The sequence below is a fragment of the Ctenopharyngodon idella genome, chromosome 6 (genome assembly GCF_019924925.1).
Source record: "Ctenopharyngodon idella isolate HZGC_01 chromosome 6, HZGC01, whole genome shotgun sequence".
NCBI lineage: Eukaryota > Metazoa > Chordata > Actinopteri > Cypriniformes > Xenocyprididae > Ctenopharyngodon > Ctenopharyngodon idella.
In genome coordinates, this window is record NC_067225.1 from 20,800,825 (window position 1) to 20,819,896 (window position 19,072).

Sequence of the window (19,072 nt, forward strand, 5' to 3'; positions counted from 1 at the left end):
TGTGCATCATTTTACATTGTCTGTACCGAGAAATGCTCAGCATTTGTAAAAGTGTGTAGAAGTTCTGAAATATCAATATATTGTTGTTAACTTTAAGGTTAAATTAGTTAACATTAGTTAGCACATTAGGTATTATGAACTACCAATTACCATTTTTCACACATTTATTATCTTAGTTAATTATAATTTATAAATATGCAATTGTTCATTGTTAATTGATCTGGATGGAGCCTCCCCTGCATCTAGCCTGTTGAGTTAGCATCATTTACTGAGCAGCGAAGGGAAAAGTGCTCACCCCTGAAGTGCTGTCTGCTGTTAAGCCAGATCTCCAGACAGGCAGGGGGCATGTCTGAGTGAGAGGACAGAAGGTTAGAGGTGGGGGAGTAGGAATGAATTATTCTAAATAGCTACCCATGCTGGGAGAATCTCAGTTTGGATACTAATCTTACTACATACTGTACTGCCACATTAGGTTTAGTGCATGCAGACATGGTGCCTTACAATGCCAGGTTTGACGTCATTAAATACTAAACCTCATTGGATCTCTTTGTGATCCATTGAGATGTGATGCATTTTGTTGTGACTTAAAAGCTTTAAAAGACTTGAAATATAGTGAATGAGTTGTATGGACTACTTTATTTTTTGGAGCAGTGTGAATCACTCCATTTTTTTACTGTTTTTAAGAAGTTTAGCCGAATATAATTTAAAAGCAAGGAGTTTAAAAATCTGAAAAGCATAAATTTGATCAGTTAGATTGTCTAAAATGGCCATGTATAATCTTTGAACTGAAAACAGACTGAAGAACGTATTAAAATGGATTTATTTATGATACAATTTCAAGTAACACATTTTGCAGTAAAGTACACAAAACTTTGTTTTGAAATGAGGAACATTTTAAAATGCATTGACATCACAAGATAGTTCACAAGATAAATCATTGTTTTGTTAGCATATTTTGTAGTGATTGATTTTATTGTACATATACATTTTTTAAATGTATTTATTTACAATAATATTCTTAAATTGACAATATACTTTTAGAAATGCTTACACGTTCATGAAAGAGTATGGCCTATTAAATTGCTTACTATACGCTAAAATGTCCTTTTAAAATGTTAATCATTTTAAATTATATTACCTATAAAAGTATACTTTTAGCACACCGAAATGCACTTTTTTATGATGGTAAGACTGACATTAAACAGTTTATCAAATGTCACAATGTCACCATTAAAAAAATTCATGATTCATCTCTGTTATTTATTATTTATCTTTTTATTTATTTAAATAAATATTTTATATGTCAACACTGCATTGCAAAATAACCATAATTCTACAATAACATGTTCATTACCAGCTTGCCTGGTATTCTTTGCAGAAGACCTTCTGCAATTCGCACAAGTTTATATGTTAACGAATCACTCAAAGATACAAATCAACTGTCATTCTGCAATTAAAAACATCTGACGTAAATATTCCTTAAAGACATCTGATCCCTTATCCAAAGCTGAATTATAACAAGCACAACTGAAAACACTTCCATATGCTATTAAAATCAGTTTTGCCCATGACTCACTATATAAAGCAAAGTCACTGTTTTCTGTCTTCAAAAATATTGTATGTATCTGATAACATCCACATTTGGAATGTTCAGCTGCCAGGATTTTGTTACTTGTCCAACAAATTGTCCATCTCCATCCAGGGAAGATCCCACTGGATTTCAGTCACGTCCTGCTTGGTTTTAGGCATTTCCTGTTGGACTCTTTCCCTTCTAAATGCCCCATTTGGACAGACACGGAATTTCTCCCTGAAAAGCATGTGTAAACATTGCAGATATTTGATACAGAGAGCAATGTGACACAAAAGTAGTCAATAATATTAATATCATGAACTAATTAACAGAAACTACTGTACTAATTAGTACTTTACGAATTAGTAACTATTTTACTAATTCTCAAGGTTTGCAATGGCATGAGGGTGAATAAATATTGACACATTTTTAATTTTTTCTTTGAACTGTTCCCTTATGGGTGTATCAAGATTACCCAATCTCATAAGTAAACAACTATTTTACGAGTCGGTGATCTTGTACAGTATGAGTTTGTATGGTTTTATTTGTACGAAAATGTAGGAATTCATAAAAATTCACCACCAACTTGCCAAAATAGTTACGAATTGCCACAAGAGTGTTGGTATAGCCTACCTGAAACCTGGAAACAGCAGCAAGAGCACAGGAAGAAGCACCAGAAGAATCAAGACGATACAGACCCCTGACAGCCAGACCAAAGATCCTGCAGAACAGAATTTATTAGGATGGCTATAGCATAGAAACCATAACCAATAACAGATATTCTGGATCTCATACCTGTATATGGCTTTTCATCTTCTGAATCAGCTGTGGAGTTCTCTAAAGACACAAAGTGACTGAACTGATAAAATTATGCACAGTATGTAAACGCAGTGACTAAAAAGACATACAGACCTCGCATCTAACTGAAAACCAGTTAACAGTATATCTACACAGCCAGGATTTGCACTGCAGAGTAACTGACTCACCTTTCATCACTGGGTGAACTGTGCTCAAGAGAATCATTTTATCATCTAGGAACAAAGATTATATATAAATATATGCTTATATATACATCAAAGTGTATTGCTTTACTATATACTAAAGTATCCTTTTATGATTTTAATGAGCATTTTAAATCACAATACCTGAAAGCATACTTTCAGTATTTCTTTACGGTATTCACTTTTCAGCATTCATTTTTTTTACGAAGGTAAGATTGACATTAAACAGTTTATCAAATGTCACAATACGATTGTGATGATATACAATTGTAATGTATCTCTCAGCTATTCATAAATCACATATTAATAAAAAACTATTATCTTCAAATCAATGATTTGAATCTATATTATTGCCACTGATGTTCTTACAGACCACGGTGATGTTGATGGTGTTGCTTGTCTTGTTTTCAGCAGTATTCTCACACCAGTAAAGTCCACTGTTCTTACTGTCAATGTCAATGAAATGACATTCTTCAGGCCTGTCTATAGATTCTTTGCCATTCAACTGCAAACATCCAGACATATTTTTAGCTCCTTGATGCCTCCTCAGTATCCAGCCTGTTGAATTACCACCATTTACCGAGCAGCGAAGGGTGAAATTTTCCCCCATGAGGTGTTGTCTGTTGTCAGGCCGGACTTCTAGAGAAGCATCTGAGTGAGAATCTTTGACTGAATTTGACTGATTCATACGTTCAAATGCTCCATGTGTGAACAAGGAGGAAAGCAGCACTGAAAAGTTACATAATGCAACAACAATATGTTAACATTTGTTTTTCCATCTAAATGAGTGTACTGTTGACTTTAGAAATTAATCCAGGCTTAGGACTTTTAGGATAAAAATTGACAAAACAGATCAGTGACCTGAAGCATTTACATCTGATTCTTGAGCAGTCAATTGTATTATATTAAGAAGAGTTCATACAAGAGTTTGTATTAAGAAGAAAAAGCTCACCTAAGTAACCAGCAGCTGACAGAAGTCTCATGTTTTCCTTTAGCGCTAGGTCTTTTTGAAGAGAAAAAGTGTGCATGAGAGACATAATGGCAGTGCAACAACCAAGCAAACATTTAAAGGCATTTATTTACCCCACCTTTTCCGCTGGCTAGAGATGATCTGATAAATCTGTTCACACAGTTTTTAAACTGGGAATTGGGCATTTCTTCTTTGCACTTTAACCAGTGAAATTATAGTGATGGAAAAAGAAATGCACCCTGAAATGCATATCTGTTTGACTAAAATATAACGTAAATAGCTAAAAAAAAAAAAAAAAAAAAACACCCATAGCCTATTGAAACTTCTGGCATATGTCAGTAATTCTATAAATTAATATTTTTGTTATGCTCTTTCAACCCCTCCCCACAAATCAGTCCCCCTCTATATGAGTTTTGAAACATTATTTGTTCATTTTTTTGCTGAGTAAGTTTTGTTTAGAATTTTGTCATTTGACATTTTACAAAGCCATTAAAATAATTTTTAAATAATGAAGTCATCTTAAGCTGTTAATTAAATAGTTTTTTTTTTTTTTTTCATAACATAAAAGTGCCTGTTAGGCCTACAGTATACAGTAGTTTTGAGTAGTCTATTTGTTCTTTAAATGGTTATTTTCAAGCCAAATGTCACTCCTTTCAGCTAATTCTCATAATTTCCTTATTTTAATTTCACATTTTCAAACATTTCGTGGTTCTATACTTATACACTTTAGTTTTAAGTTTATTTAGGATATTTAAAGAACTTGAATTGAGAACTTTTAGCAGGACAACAAAATAATAATTAGGGGCTTTTATTTTGAAAAGCATACAAGTGGCGCTGTCCTGCATTCTGGCTTCACAAAGCTCATTACCTGCATATGGCCAAACATTATTAGACCCGACATAAACTAAATTACAGCTATATTTTCAGGAGAGGCAGGACGTCGTTTCCGTTCAACATAACATGCTGCTGAGGTAAATGATCACTAGACTTTTTTCTGTGAAGCTTTACAATCAACAGAAATGTCAATGTCAACAGAAATCAAAGATTTGAAAGAATTTCAGCTGTTGTGCTCAGATAGCTAACGTTACCTCACCATCTGTTTGCAATAGTTACTATTAATAATTCGGTATTCATAACGTCAGGTCGTGCATATGCACGAAATGTTACTAATGCAGTTTAGCATTGCTTTTTTTAGCTGCTCATCAAGCATTTGTGGTAACCTACATTAAAGTTGTGCCTCCTGCATCATATTTTAACATGACAAAGAAGATTTAAACAGTATTTATGTCCATCATTTATAACTGCTATGATTGCACTGTGTTGTGTAGATGAAGAAGACATGATCGCAGGCGTTGTCGAATGCAGGCTGGTGTTGTGATCAGGAGCAGTGGGCAGGACTGCAGGTATGGACACCTGGACACCCAATCCAAGAGCCAAACCCTTCATCCCTCGCCAGCAGCGCAGCCTCTACCTCACCTGGAAATACAGACTCACCAACAAAAGAGCAGTACGACGAATCTGCCAGGTCAGAACATGGGATAATTTTATTATAATTTTATTATATTGTGGTAAGCTCCATCATACAATCTAAAGAGCATTTATTTCTTCTTTTTTATATAAATACTTTTTTCGTTCTTGTACTTTTTCAAAATAAACAGAATTTATTGCAAATGAGAATATAAGTTAAACTACTGCCTGTCTGGCCATTGAATAATCGATTAAAAATAAAATTACGGACTGATAACAACACACAACTGTTCATGAAAAACAATGTCACGATTACTGACAACATCATAAAGATTGTGGCTGGCAACAAATCCAGGAATATCACTTTTCCAAATTTGCCACAATGAAAGTTTGGTTATCGGTTTACGTTGCAGTTATGTAACAGTCAGTTGTTATGGTTAGCTGGGCAGCACTTGATCCTGAGTGAGATGGAGGTACAGTGGGGTCCAATGTCTAAGACCATACTCAAAATCTGTGATTCAACATCTGGACATAAAACAAAGAAATGTTTTGAATTAAAATGAATAAGAAGTATTTCTAGCCTAGGTCACTAAAATTTGTGACACTTGCCATGTGAGCTTCTTTGCACAAAAGATCAGATGTTTTTGCTTCCAGTGAAGCACCAGATGCTCAAATCATGCTTTACAACATGATCATCTGGATTTATTCTTGTAGTGTTCATAGTGCTCGAGTCGAGTGTTGCTGTCACTTAAAGCAAATACTATAATTTTGATACTGTTAATTTTGCAGTTCAACTTGTACTGGAATTGTAATGTTGCTAATATAAATTGCATTACTTTACAAAGAGTATTTTCACTAGTGGTCTAAGATGTTTGGACCCCACAGTATAATTTCAGTTATACCCAGTTGTACCCAGAAGTGAGCTAAATCTGACAAAACCTCCTTTTGGAGATGTTATCACTTGTAAAAATGGTTTAAAAATAAAGTGCTTTTTATCACAAAAATACAGAAAGTTGTCTGCTCGGGTTAGATTATAGTATTTATAACTAGTTGTATATAAAAGCAATAGAAGTCTATGGAATGTCCCCATTTAGATAGCTATGTGTGTGTGTGTGTGTGTGTGTGTGTGTGTGTGTGTGTGTTTGCAGGCCAGTGCTGTCCTGTTTCTACTGATCACAGTGATTGTGAATATCAAACTCATTCTTGATACAAGGAGAGTTGCCAGTGAGGATGATGCGGCTCAAGAATATGGTAATGTTGATAACTGTGTTTGTGAACACTAAATGCTTTATAACACCTGATTGTCCAAATTACATGTTAGAAATATTAAGTAGTCTTATTAGTTGAGTGGAATTATTTCAGGATATGTGGATCAAATGACTAAACTGGAAGAAGCTGGATGTGTACATTTTTATTTTTTTTTTTATTTTTTTAATTTTTTAATTTAGCTTTTACACTATTTCAGTTTTAAATTAGTAACATTTGTTTTTTTGTTTGCTATCATTGAACGTTTTCTCAGATGATGCCCTGCCTAACATGGAAACTCCACGCAGGCCTGCCAGTGGTAGGAAGGTTTTGGATATCGAAGTGTACTCTAGTCGCTCTAAGGTGTATGTGGCAGTGGACGGCACCACTGTAAGTGATTCTGAGGCTGTTTTATGAGGTAACGCATTTTACCAGATAACAATATCAACAATATTTGATGTGTTTTTGCAGGTGCTGGAGGATGAGATGAGGGAGCAGGGCCGAGGCATACATGTTATAGTTTTAAATCAGGCCACTGTAAGCACACACAGTCACACCTTATAATCTACTGTATCTTATTTATTTATAACGTTGTATGATTAAATGTTGTTGTATCTTCTTCCTTTAGGGTCATGTCATGGCCAAAAGAGTGTTTGATACTTATTCTCCCCATGAGGATGAAGCCATGATCCTCTTCCTCAACATGGTCACACGTGGCAGAATTCTCATCTTCACTATTAAGGTTAAAGAAATGCCTATCCCATCAACTCACTTGATTTCAGATTTGTGTTTTGTTTGTCTGTAAGTGCACTTTTTATTGGCCTCATCAGGATGAGGGGACTTTCCACTTGAAGGATGCTGCAAAGAATCTTCTGAAAGGTTTGGGAAGTCAGGTAGCAGTTACCTTAGGCTGGAGGGATATGTGGACTCTGGTCGTGAAGAAGGGGGGTAAGGACAATGCTTTTTGGCTTTTCATTCTATTATACTAGGTATGCTTATTGTCTCCATTTTAGGGGTGTGCAGCGGAGCCAGTGTCTGTATCTTTTACAATCTCAAAATTATTTGTATCTATTTCTGTATTCGGATAAAATCGGAGGTGGGCGGAGCTTTAACCAGAAGTTTGTGAAATTACATGAGAAGCCTGTTTTAATTCTGTTCCCTTCATAGTTTTCATTTAACAAATATGCCTTGTATAACTCATAAAATAACTCTTTAAAGAAAATCTATCATCATAATAATGGATATCTTGTAATTAAAACAATAATACTGAATGTTAAATAAAAGAAGAATATTTTTTTTTTTCTTTTTTCCCCCAGTGAAACTTTGTGTACAGAGTTATGTCAGGACAATCTTGCACAACCTCAAATAGGAGGATTCTGTATGAAATAGCTTATTAGAGAACATGGAAGTTGGAAGAAAATATTGAGTGGTTGAAAATTGCTAAAGCAACACTCATTTCATTGTTTCTCATTCATAGTTTACACTCATTTACTTCACACACTCATTGCATAGTGATTTTAGAGTTTTTACATAGCTCTAATATCGTAATCTCTCCTGACTCCCTTGTTATCCAGCAAACACGAGGAGTGACTGGATTTGGTAGAATTCGTTATTTGTTTTGAAGCCATTATCTGTGCCTTTCTGAATAAGGTATTTGGCTTCGGGCACATCCCTATACTATTTATTTTCTTAGGTCAAGTGTATGGGGAGAAGCACTCCAAATCTCCTGCTCTGTCCACATGGGGTGATCCTGTGCTGCTGAAGACTGAGGTCCAGCTGACAGCTTCTGAAGGTATTTTGGCCTCTTATAAGTGTAGAGTTCATTTGTTGCAATTACTTTAAGGATCATATCAGAGCTGTCTATGTTGTGATTATTTTAGAGGCTGAGTGCCATTGGGCGGACACAGAGCTGAACCGCCGGAGGAAACTCTTCTGCAGTAAAGTGGAAGGATATGGGAGCATTTGTAGTTGCAAAGATCCAGCACCTATAGAGTTTAATCCTGACCCAGTAAGACAAACATTTCTATTATAAATGCTGTTCTTTTGAACTTCAGAATCATGAAAAAATGTATCCGTTTTCACAAAAATATTAAACTGTACGACTGTTTTCAACTGTGATGATAAAAAAATGTTCCTTGAACAACAAATCGGCATATTAGAATGATTTCTGAATGATCATGTGACACTGAAGACTGGAGTAATGATGCTTAAAATTCAGCTTTGCCATCACAGAAATAAATTACTTTATAAAATATCTAAAAATAGAAAAACGTTATTTTAAATTGTAATAATATTTCACATTAATGCTGTTTTTACTGTATTTTTATCAAGTAAATGCAGCCTTGATGAGCATAAATTCTTTCAGTAACATTATAAATTCTTACTGAAATCTAAATTTTGAACAGTAGTATATCTTAACATCCCATCTGGAACATATTTAACATATTTTACCGTCAAAAACGGTAAATGCTTTAAAAGCATACATAAAGACACTAATTTGTTTTTTGTCACACCATCTGAACTGCTGAACTGTGCTAAATATTAGCATGTTTTCATCAGGGTCAGATGCTGATATTTTACAGTGATACATTTTTGGTACTATGTTGTTTTTTTTTTTTTATCTATGGTATCAGAAACATCACACAACAAAATGCATGATACCAAGACAGACTCTACAAGTTATCTCCACAAGTTTCCTTCTTTACCATTGTTTTTTTAAACAAGAAGTGTAAGACTTTCACTTGTTAGTGGTTGTTGTACCCTTCATTCTGAGAGAACTTTACACTTATAAACATTTAGACAGCAGAACAGAAGTTTTTGTCTTAAATCCGTGTTGTTGACTAAACCTTTCCATGTCCTGTCTAGCTGCCTAACAACAATGTCTACAACATCCCAGTAGCAGTTATAGCTGGAAATAGACCAAACTATCTCTATAGGTTAGTAAACTTACATTTCTTTGTACTTTAACACACTACCAGACCACCTCATATGTGCAACTGAATGTATTAGTTAAATTTGTGCAAATACACACACACATAAAAAAAAAACCTCACGGTTTCCACAAATTTATTAGGCAGTACTGCTGTTTGCAATAATGATAAAAAACGTTTCTTGAGCACCAGATCAGCATATTAGATATTTCTGAAAGATCATGTGACATGATCTCACATACATTTTTTGTCTATGCTGTTTTGATTTGGCTTCACAAGAGAAATCAGAAATTCTGTATATAAAAAAAGCATACCTTGAATACCCGCTTGAAGTATAAGCCATGTTTTGTTTCTCTAGAATGCTGCGCTCTCTTCTTTCCTCCCATGGTGTCAATCCACAGATGATCACCGTTTTCATCGATGGATACTATGAGGTGCCATCTCCTTTTCACCTTTTTTTTTATTTTTTTTTCCCTCTGTTCATTAAAACCATTCTTTTTTCTTCTCCACTTTTCTGCAAGAATTTATACATATTTACAAAATTAACAAAAACGTTTTCTGGTTAGGAACCCATGGATGTGGTGGATCTCTTCGGTCTTAAAGGAGTTCAGCATACGCCTATCAGTATTAAGAACGCTAGAGTGTCACAGGTGATAAGTTTGTGGCTGTTTTTTTTTTTTTTTCCCCTTTGAAAGATGAATACTTAGCATAGAAATGTCATTAAATGGCCAGTTACAACTGATTGCTGTGGGCTTCTTTAGTGTCAAAGCATATGAATGACCATAAGATGGTACTGATGTACTGATGTTCCTTTTGCCTCAGCACTACAAAGCCAGCTTGACTGCAACCTTCAATCTGCATCCAGTAAGTAAATGTTCACTTGCCTTAGAACTTGTATACAGTTACATTGTAAAACACCTTGCAAGTGTCTGACTTTGGGGAAAAAAATTAATGTTTTAGGATGCAGATTTTGCCATTGTCTTGGAGGAGGACCTGGACATTTCCATAGATTTTTTCAGGTATAGATGTGTTAATAATATATTATAATGTGTTAATAATAATAATATAATATAATATAATATAATTTTACTGAATTACACATGAAATACTAAAGGATATCCACTAGATGGTAGCAGACTCCCATATTATTTATCAGTTTAGATATGTGTAGAAACAGTTAGCTCAAGGAATCTTAATAGAAAAGATTGAGACAGATCATCTCTAAATGTCTTTAAATATTTGATTTATTTCTTCTCCCACATTTGTCTCTAGCTTTCTCAGTCAGACCATCCACTTGTTGCTTGAGGATGACAGTCTGTACTGTATCTCAGCCTGGAATGACCAAGTGAGTGAAAAAAAAAAAGTTTCTTTTCAATTTGTTCATGCCTTGAAAATATGCTGTTTTTGTTTTTACTTTGAAATCATCTCGGGGGTAAATGCTGCCATATGCTCATTCTGTTGGTATATTTTTCTTCTGCTAAACAGTGGTTGGTGTACCATCAGCTTAAGTCATTAAAGCCTTGAAGCAGTGCACTTGACCTTGCTGCTGTGCTGTTTTGTAGGGCTATGAGCACACGGCAGAGGACCCATCTTTGTTGTACAGAGTGGAAAGTATGCCTGGCCTTGGCTGGGTGCTTAAAAAAAGCCTTTACAAGGATGAACTGGAGCCCAAATGGCCAACTCCTGAGAAGGTGAGGCAGCCAATTCCCACATAGCTTATTATTTATGTCTAAATAGGAAATGTTTATATATTTACAATTTTCATGCAAAACCCCCTCAAAAGTGATGTCTCATTTAGCACAATTTTCTGCTCCATTTGCACAAAACTTCTAACAGTGATTAATCCTTCTCTCACCAGTGGGAAGTGTTCTCACTACGAAATTTAGAATTTTGTTCTCTGATTTGAATAACATTGCTAACCTTTGAAGAGTCAGTCTGGTGTGTAATGTATAGTGTCTAGAAAAGACCAGAAAATGTATTTATTTAAATGGGAACATATAGTGCCTTCATTTTGAAACTATGAGAAGAAAATTGGCAGTTCTACAAACACTTCCACTGAAAAGTTTGGGGTTGGTAAGATTTTTGTTTTTGATAGAAATCACTTATGCATTAATTTAACAGTAATATTCACACACATATATATATATATATATATATATATATATATATCACACATAGTTTCTGCCAATCTCATGTTAATCTTGAGTACCTATAGAGTAGTAGTGCATCCTTCATATCTCCGAAAAGTCTTTAGTTTTATCAGATTTATAAAAGATACATGCGCTGTACCAAGTCTTTCCGAAAACAGCCGAGCGCCTGGAGGCGTGCCGTGTGAGCGGAGCTAAAGAGTGACGAGCACGCGCAGCTTTTGCGTAGCAATCATCTGCAAGCTATCAATGGTCAGCTAAACAAATGTATTTAAACACACAGTACACATCGCATTGTCCCTAGATAACTTTTGAATCACTATAATGAATATAGCGTATAGTGTATGATTAATAATGAATTTATGAATTCACTACGTTTGTGTTGTTTACATTATATGCACTTAGGCGCCTATTGCCAACAAAACAGACATTTAAAGCAGTTTTACTCACCACCTGCGGTTCCGACTCATGACCGGGATCATTACCGCTGTGACTGCTCCATCTTTCAGTTTCAAACGATCTGTAAATCCAGCGTAAAACTGGGCCTTGTTTATGAAACCATAAGCGCCGATCCTGAGGGCTCGAGCAGCCACGGACAAACATGAGATATTCTCCATTCATTTTAGCCAATTAAAAAAAAGTGATTGCAACTATCAGTTTCTATGGTTATTTTAATAACAAATATCGAGAGCGCATCAATGTAATGCGTGAGCACAAAACTCCCAGCTCCTCTCAATGCTAGGTTCTTTGGGAAGCAAGGTTCTTTCCCTCACAACCAAAAACACACTTCTTTGGTGACATTGTTGATTTCGTGAAGTCCTGTGACCTTTGCAGCACTGCCGACGACTTCCGTAAAGCCGAACGCGCGTTGATGGGCGTGCTCTTGCGCTCTCGCTCTGGTCGACGTGTGCGCGCGCCCTCTTCCGGGAGAAGTGACCGTATAAGGAATTCCGACCTTTATGACGTTACAAAGGCCCATACTCAAAAAAAAAAAAAGATTGCGAAGTTTGAGGATTTGGAAAAGTATTTTTGGCACAGAAATACTCCGTCATACGTCCAACTTGTGTTTTGAAACTTTGGCCATGTTTAGCATGAGAATCCAACTCTTTAACAGCGTAAATAAGTCAGAATACATGAAATACCCCCCTTTAATATTATTACAATTACAACTGTTTTTCTATTTTAATATATTTTCAAATGTAATTTATTTTTGTGATAGCAAAGCTGAATTTTCAGCAGCCATTACTCCAGTCTTTAGTGTCACATGATCCTTCAGAAATCATTCTAATATGCTGATTTGCTGCTTTTTTGTAGAAACTTTTGTACCATTATAAATGTCTTTGTCACTTTTGATCAATTTAATGTGTGCTGAATAAAAGAAAAAATAAATTTCTTTCAAGAAAAAAAAAAAAAATACTGACAATAAACTTTTGAACAGTAGTGTATCAGCTAAATATATTAAACCTGTCTCTGGTATCATTTCTTCTTTCATCCATTCGTATTGTTGCTATCCATTAGCTATGGGACTGGGATATGTGGATGCGGATGCCAGAACAGAGGAAGGGGAGAGAGTGTGTCATTCCTGATGTCTCCCGCTCTTATCACTTTGGCATCGTTGGCTTAAACATGAATGGTTACTTCCATGTAAGTGGGATGGTTATACTGACAATTGTTAACTTCTGTTGTTTACTTTTATTAACACTTCTTTTATTAACTATTAAAGTTTTTTTTTTTTTTTTTTGGAGGACTGAGTCTAGGACACTGGGAATCCAGTGATATGGTGTTTATTTATTTAAAATGTGGAAATATTATAAATGTTTTATACCAAATTTAGGTTCAATGAATTGTATGTTTCTCTACAGGAAGTTTACTTTAAAAAGCACAAGTTCAACACAATTCCGAATGTTCCGATGAAAAATGTAGATAGGTATGTATAGTTCCTGTTGTCTATATATTGGTCTCTTTGCCTGTTGTTTATATCCTGTTCAGTCAGTTTTGATATTCTCTTCGTGTTTACAGCTTGAAGAAAGATGCTTATGAGACTGAAATCCAGAACCTACTACGGTAATTTTATTTGAAGATCCTACTCCTGCATTGCATAGTTAAATGGTTATTCACCCAAAAATGAAATTTCTGTCATTAAGTACTCACCCTCATGTCGTCCAAAACCCGTAAGACCTTCACAAATTACACAAATTAAGATTTTGATGAAATCTGAAGGATTCTGAACCCCACATAGGCAGCAAAGTCATTGCACATTTTGAGGTCCAGAAAGGTATTAAAGACATTGTTAAAATAGTTCATGTGAATACAGTGGTTCAACCTTAATGTTATGAAGTGACGAGAATACTTTTTGTGCACAAAAACAAAACCAAAATAATGACTTTATTTAACTATTTGTCAACTGCGTATGACAACAGCTCAATGTCTTTAATACCTTTCTGGACCTCAAAAGGTGCAATGACATTGCTCCCCTATGTGTGGTTCAGAAACCCTCCGATTTCATAAAAAAATATCTTAATTTGTGTTCCGAAGATGAATGAAGGTCTTACGGGTTTGGGATGACATGAGGGTGAGTACCTAATGACAGAAATTTCATTTTTGGGTGAACTAACTCTTTAACACCTTTTAAATTGCATCTTTAAAACAACTGCTCTGCAGTAATCATTTATGTGTTTACAGTGAGGCTGAGGTTCTGGACCACAGTAAAAACCCATGTGAAGACTCATTTATCCCAGACACTGAGGGAAAGACCTTTGTAATGTTCATCAAAATGGAGCAGGAGACCGATACAAACACCTGGACAGAACTGGCAAAGGTATTGAATTTAGTTGAGGATGCTTTGTGAATATTCTTGATTTAAATGTCAATAAGAGATTTTGTTCGGGCATCTCAAAGAAACAAATGGCTGCATTTCAGAGCAGGTTAGCTACTAGTTACCCTGCATTTGTTATAGTGGGTTGCAATGAATCTGTTGAATGAGATCTGTGGCCTGTTTATATGTGAGCTAAAGGTGCAAATTATGGCTGGCTATTTTTTGAAGAGCCTGCAAGGGTAGATAAATGGCTTATAAACACTGAGAGAGGAAATAAATATATAAATACTGAGGTGAAAGTATTTGGTTTTGGCCTTATCTTGTTTATTGCTTATAGTGTCTGCACGTTTGGGACCTGGATGTACGAGGTTATCACAAAGGACTCTGGAGGCTCTTCAGAAAGAAGAACCATGTCCTAGTAGTGGCTGTTCCAATCTCACCGTACTCGTGAGTATACTTTAACAATTTATTTATCTAATTTCCAAGCACTGGAACACAATATTATTTATATGTGATACAGGTTTATGTTAAAAATGTTCTATCAAAAATACAACATGAAACACTACATACCAGCTTCACTGGATTTTTGGCTTATTCTTCCTGGCAGATTTGTTTCAGGTTTTTTAGGTTAGTCAGATTACAGTTGTGTGCCCCAAAAGTGTCATATTCTCAGTTGGATTTAGATCAGGGCTCAGATTGGCCTAATATAAGACTTTTTGTTCTTGATCTTGTTGTTTCTAAGGCATTGTTTTTATTTTTATTTGTTTATTTATTTGTCTGTAATCTCAGCATTTCTTGTCACAGTTCTTTACTCTTATTAACAATACTTAAAACATGTCAAAACTAGGTGTCAGTTTTGTGGTTAGAAAAAATCATAGGATGTGTAATTCAGTAATATTATATTATATTATATTATATTATTTTATTAAATGCACTCTTAAAGGGAATAAAAGCAAAACATATTGAAAACTTTCCTAGGAAATTAATTAAATTTATATTATTTTATCTTACTTTGTTACTTCATTTAAAATGTGCTTGTTGTTGTATTTGACTTTCTGTGCGTGACCTTGACGGCATCTTTTTCCCCCAGTGTTAAGAAGCCCAATAATGTCACCCCCATTCACCTGGAGCCAGCACCTAAAGAGGAGGGACCTCCTGTGGAACAGATTTAGAACAGTCCTAATCCCACCCAAAGGGCCTTTTCTAACCACTAAGTGACAAGGCCTATATCAGGCCGATAATGGGCCTTGTCTTACTCTCTAAGGCCATTGCAAGACAAAGTATAGGATGAACCATCCTTTGCTGGTAGCCTCTAGGAACTACAGGCTCTTTGAAACTAGAACGAAATGAGTGTGGATTTCTAAAAACGGTGTGTGACATGACCTTCTCTTGTTGTTGGTATGTATTTTGCATTGGGAGCTTTCCTGCGGTCACGAAATTTCATATGTGTTTATGCTGGAAGGTCTGACATTAGCAAAGAATTAATAGATGTTTTAAAGTATTACCAGTGCTGGTTTGAGTTACTGAATGTGACAGCACATTACGTCAAATCAGGATGCTGTGAAAAGGGATTAAGAGGATATGGCAGACGTAAGGTACTTTTTTTTTTTTTTCTTTTTTTTTAACACTACTGAGTGCTTTGGGCCGTCCTGCACATACGTTTTAACTTATGCCTATTTATTTTGTCAATATCAAGATAACTGTAGGTTTATTTTTACCTAATGAATTCACTTTTACACAAGAAAAATGCATTGAGAAACAAAAGGCTTAAATTTGTTTACAAATAAACTATGTACAGACATATATATATTTTTAGAACAAAAGATTATCATATTTTGGAGTTTTTTTTAATTAGTTTAATGAGTTCTTTAGTGGCTGAAAATATACAACTAGTATCCCTGAGCAACACATAATGACCTTTATTGGACTGCACAGTTGGAAACTGACCGTTTTTAAACTATATAATTGATTTTTTTTTAAATGTTATGCTAAGATGTCCCTCCAGCAACAGATTTAAGAATCCTCTTTCCCAGAGAACGATAGTTGATGCTGTTCAGGTGAGATCTATGTGTCCAAACAGCCACTAAAGAGGAGCAGAATGGAGGATTAACACTTGAAATCAATGCAATCTCAGCTGCATCATAGATCTGCCTTGTGTTAACGTGAGTTCCTGTAAGTGAAGATATGGTGAAAAATTGATTTCTCATGCAATAATGTCCAAATCATTTCATGGAGGAGATTTCAGATTAGATTGGTGTGGGTTTCAATGATCAGTGGTGATGTCGCTACAGACATTTTACTTGTGGTGCCACTAAACATTTTCATAGTATCTGGAACATGTGCAATACCATAATAGATTTTTTTCTCATCTCAACATATTATTTTGTACTCAAGTTAGCAAAGGTTGTCTCATATGTCCGATTCTCCAACAGTTTTGTATTTCTAAATGTTAAAAATTGGTTTCTTATATAAAATAAAACTTTTTTCTTACATTTTTCCCCCTATGTCCTTTTTTTTTTTTTTTTTTCTTCCCTTGGTTATGTCTTTCTTACATTTGTATTAAAGTATTGTGTATCTACAGTATTTGTTTCTTAATGTTTACAGGATGCATAGTAAGGCCTATTTTTTTTAATGATTTTTTTTTTTTTAATTCATCTTTGACAAATTGGAATGAGAGAAATAATAATTACAGTTGTAATGTTTTTATAATGTGACTTTTAAAGCAGTGGCTCTCAACCTTTTTTGAGCTGAATATTCGAAGGCAAGGCTCCCCCATGTAGGCTTCTGCTGTTTTACAAAGAAACTGGGAGTATTGATATATTAGGTAAATGCTGTTTTTGTCTTAGCCAGATTCACTATATTTTAGACCTGCCGGGATGGTTTTCGCGGGAAATTGCGTACATTTATCACTTTCCCAGAGTAAGTACAGAAAAGTTGCTTGGCCGCTATTTGAACATGTAAGGTATGGGAGTGGCATAGGTTGTCACAACGAGCGAGAAAGGTCGACATGGAACACGCTAAATCATTTTTTAAAATGACTTTGACTTTGGGAATATTCACATATAATTTATACATAAAATCATAATATTAGAGTTTTAAAATCAAACATCACGGTTGTTTAAACCAATAAGCATTGAGCTGTGTCGTCAGTAAGTCGTTTAATTCCCATCGTGCTTTCGGTCAGCACAGTCGGTGGAGAGCAGCTGCGCTCGACTGCAGAATCCGATGAGGCCGCCTCGCCCTCGCGAGAGTTTTTTGACACACGTCGGCATGACATCAGAGCAAGGCGGCCCACCCTCGGACATATTTCTAACCGGCATGCATCTCGCTGTGATCACCGGTGATCGGTTCTGCGCAGATTTTGCTCATCTCAAACAAGCCTACTGTTTTGAAGTGGGGCGTGTTCAGCGGGCCTGGCCACGCCTCTCTCCAAGTGACGCCATCTGCTCGAGACGCAGATCAGCACAGATGAAGGCACCATGGCTGAGAGAAATGCTGGCGGCTCGTTTCCTTGTATTCACACTTTTACTAGTATTATAATGTGCATGGTTTTATTGTTAACTAAATGTTTATTAAAAGCGTTTGCTTAAGTTAGAGATCGCGTTAAAGTGGTGTTTATTATTATCCATAGACTACTCGCTAACGTGAGCATCTGCTGTTTATTTCTCTCAGTGTGTACACTTTTATTGCATTAAAATGTTTATGGTTTCGTTTTGTTAACTAAATACATATTATCAGCGTTTGCTTAAGTTAAAGAAGCTAGAGATCAGTTAAAGTGGTTTTTATTATAGTTAAACTTAGTTTCAGATAGTTCACGTTAGCGAGTAGTCTACAGGTGCTGGTCATATAATTAGAATATCATGAAAAAGTTCATTTTTTTATTGTAAATTATTTTAAAAAATGAAACTTTCATATATTCTAGATTCCCTACATGTAAAGTAAAACATTTCAAAAGTTTTTTTTTGTAAATTTGTTGATTAGAGCGTACAGCTAATGAAAGTCCAAAATCCAATATAAATATTAGAATATTTACATTTGAGTTTCATTAAATGACCATCCCTACAGTATAAAATCCGGGTATCTTTTGTTTTTTGAAACCACACTAATGGGGAAGACTGCTGACTTGGCAATGGTCCAGGAGACAATCATTGACACCCTCCACAAAGAGAGTAAGTCACAGAAGGTCATTACTGAATGGGGTGGCTGTTTACAGAGTGATGTATCAAAGCATATTAAATGCAAAGTTGACTGGAAGGAAGAAATTGGGTAGGCAAAGGTGCACAAGCAACAGGGATGACCGCAAGCTTGAGAATACTGTCAAGTAAAGCCGATTCAAACACTTGGGAGAGCTTCACAATGAGTAGAATGAAGCCGAAGTCAGCACATCAAGAGTCACCACACTCAGACATCTTCAGGAAAAGGACTACCAAGCCACTTCTGAACCAGAGACAACGTCAGAAGCATCTTACCTGGGCTAAGGAGAAAAAGAACTGGACAGTGAACAGTGGTCGAAAGTCCTCTTTTCAGATAAAAGTAAATTTTGCATTTCATGTTGAAATCATGGTCCCAGAGTCTGAAGGAAGACTGGAGAGGCACAGAATCCAAGCTGCTTGAAGTCTAGTGTGAAGTTTCTGAAGTCAATAATGATTTGGGGGGGGCGTGACGTCTGCTGGTGTTGGTCCATTGTGTTTTATCAAGTGCAAAGTCAATGCAGCCATCTTCCAGGAGATTTTGAAGCACTTTATGCTTCCATCTGCTGACAAGCTTTATGGAGATGCTGATTTCCTTTTCCAGCAGGACTTTAGCACCTGCCCACAGTGCAAAAACCACTTCCAAGTGGTTTGCTGATCATGATATTACTGTGCTTTATTGGCCAGCCAATATGCCTGACCTGAATCTATGGGATATTTTCAAGAGGAAGATGAGA

At 35.6% G+C, this 19,072-nt stretch overlaps 1 protein-coding gene and 1 long non-coding RNA gene across 4 annotated transcripts; one reads left to right on the top strand and one right to left on the bottom strand.

Moving 5' to 3' along the window:
• Nucleotides 1–802: 802 nt before the first annotated feature.
• On the bottom strand, nucleotides 803–4,210 carry LOC127514600 (uncharacterized). 3 transcript variants are annotated; one of them, XR_007930676.1, is made up of 5 exons: nucleotides 3,524–4,210; nucleotides 2,941–3,300; nucleotides 2,366–2,601; nucleotides 2,204–2,291; nucleotides 803–1,807 (listed from the first exon to the last, which is right to left on the bottom strand). It is a non-coding gene; the product is annotated as an uncharacterized LOC127514600 (long non-coding RNA). The 3 variants fall into 3 exon arrangements; XR_007930675.1 differs by having other exon boundaries at nucleotides 2,716–3,300; XR_007930674.1 differs by having other exon boundaries at nucleotides 2,366–3,300.
• A 141-nt stretch (nucleotides 4,211–4,351) lies between these two features.
• Nucleotides 4,352–16,637, top strand: pomgnt1 (protein O-linked mannose N-acetylglucosaminyltransferase 1 (beta 1,2-)). Its single transcript, XM_051897584.1, has 22 exons — nucleotides 4,352–4,512; nucleotides 4,870–5,066; nucleotides 6,157–6,259; nucleotides 6,528–6,643; nucleotides 6,725–6,790; nucleotides 6,882–6,995; nucleotides 7,084–7,201; nucleotides 7,947–8,045; nucleotides 8,134–8,261; nucleotides 9,119–9,189; nucleotides 9,542–9,617; nucleotides 9,750–9,833; nucleotides 10,006–10,047; nucleotides 10,144–10,202; nucleotides 10,456–10,528; nucleotides 10,746–10,874; nucleotides 12,849–12,974; nucleotides 13,193–13,257; nucleotides 13,350–13,394; nucleotides 14,013–14,148; nucleotides 14,483–14,592; nucleotides 15,236–16,637. The coding sequence occupies exons 2-22, from the start codon at nucleotides 4,947–4,949 to the stop codon at nucleotides 15,315–15,317; spliced, it is 1,962 nt and encodes a 653-aa protein (XP_051753544.1). The 5' UTR covers nucleotides 4,352–4,512; nucleotides 4,870–4,946; the 3' UTR covers nucleotides 15,318–16,637.
• Nucleotides 16,638–19,072: the final 2,435 nt, after the last annotated feature.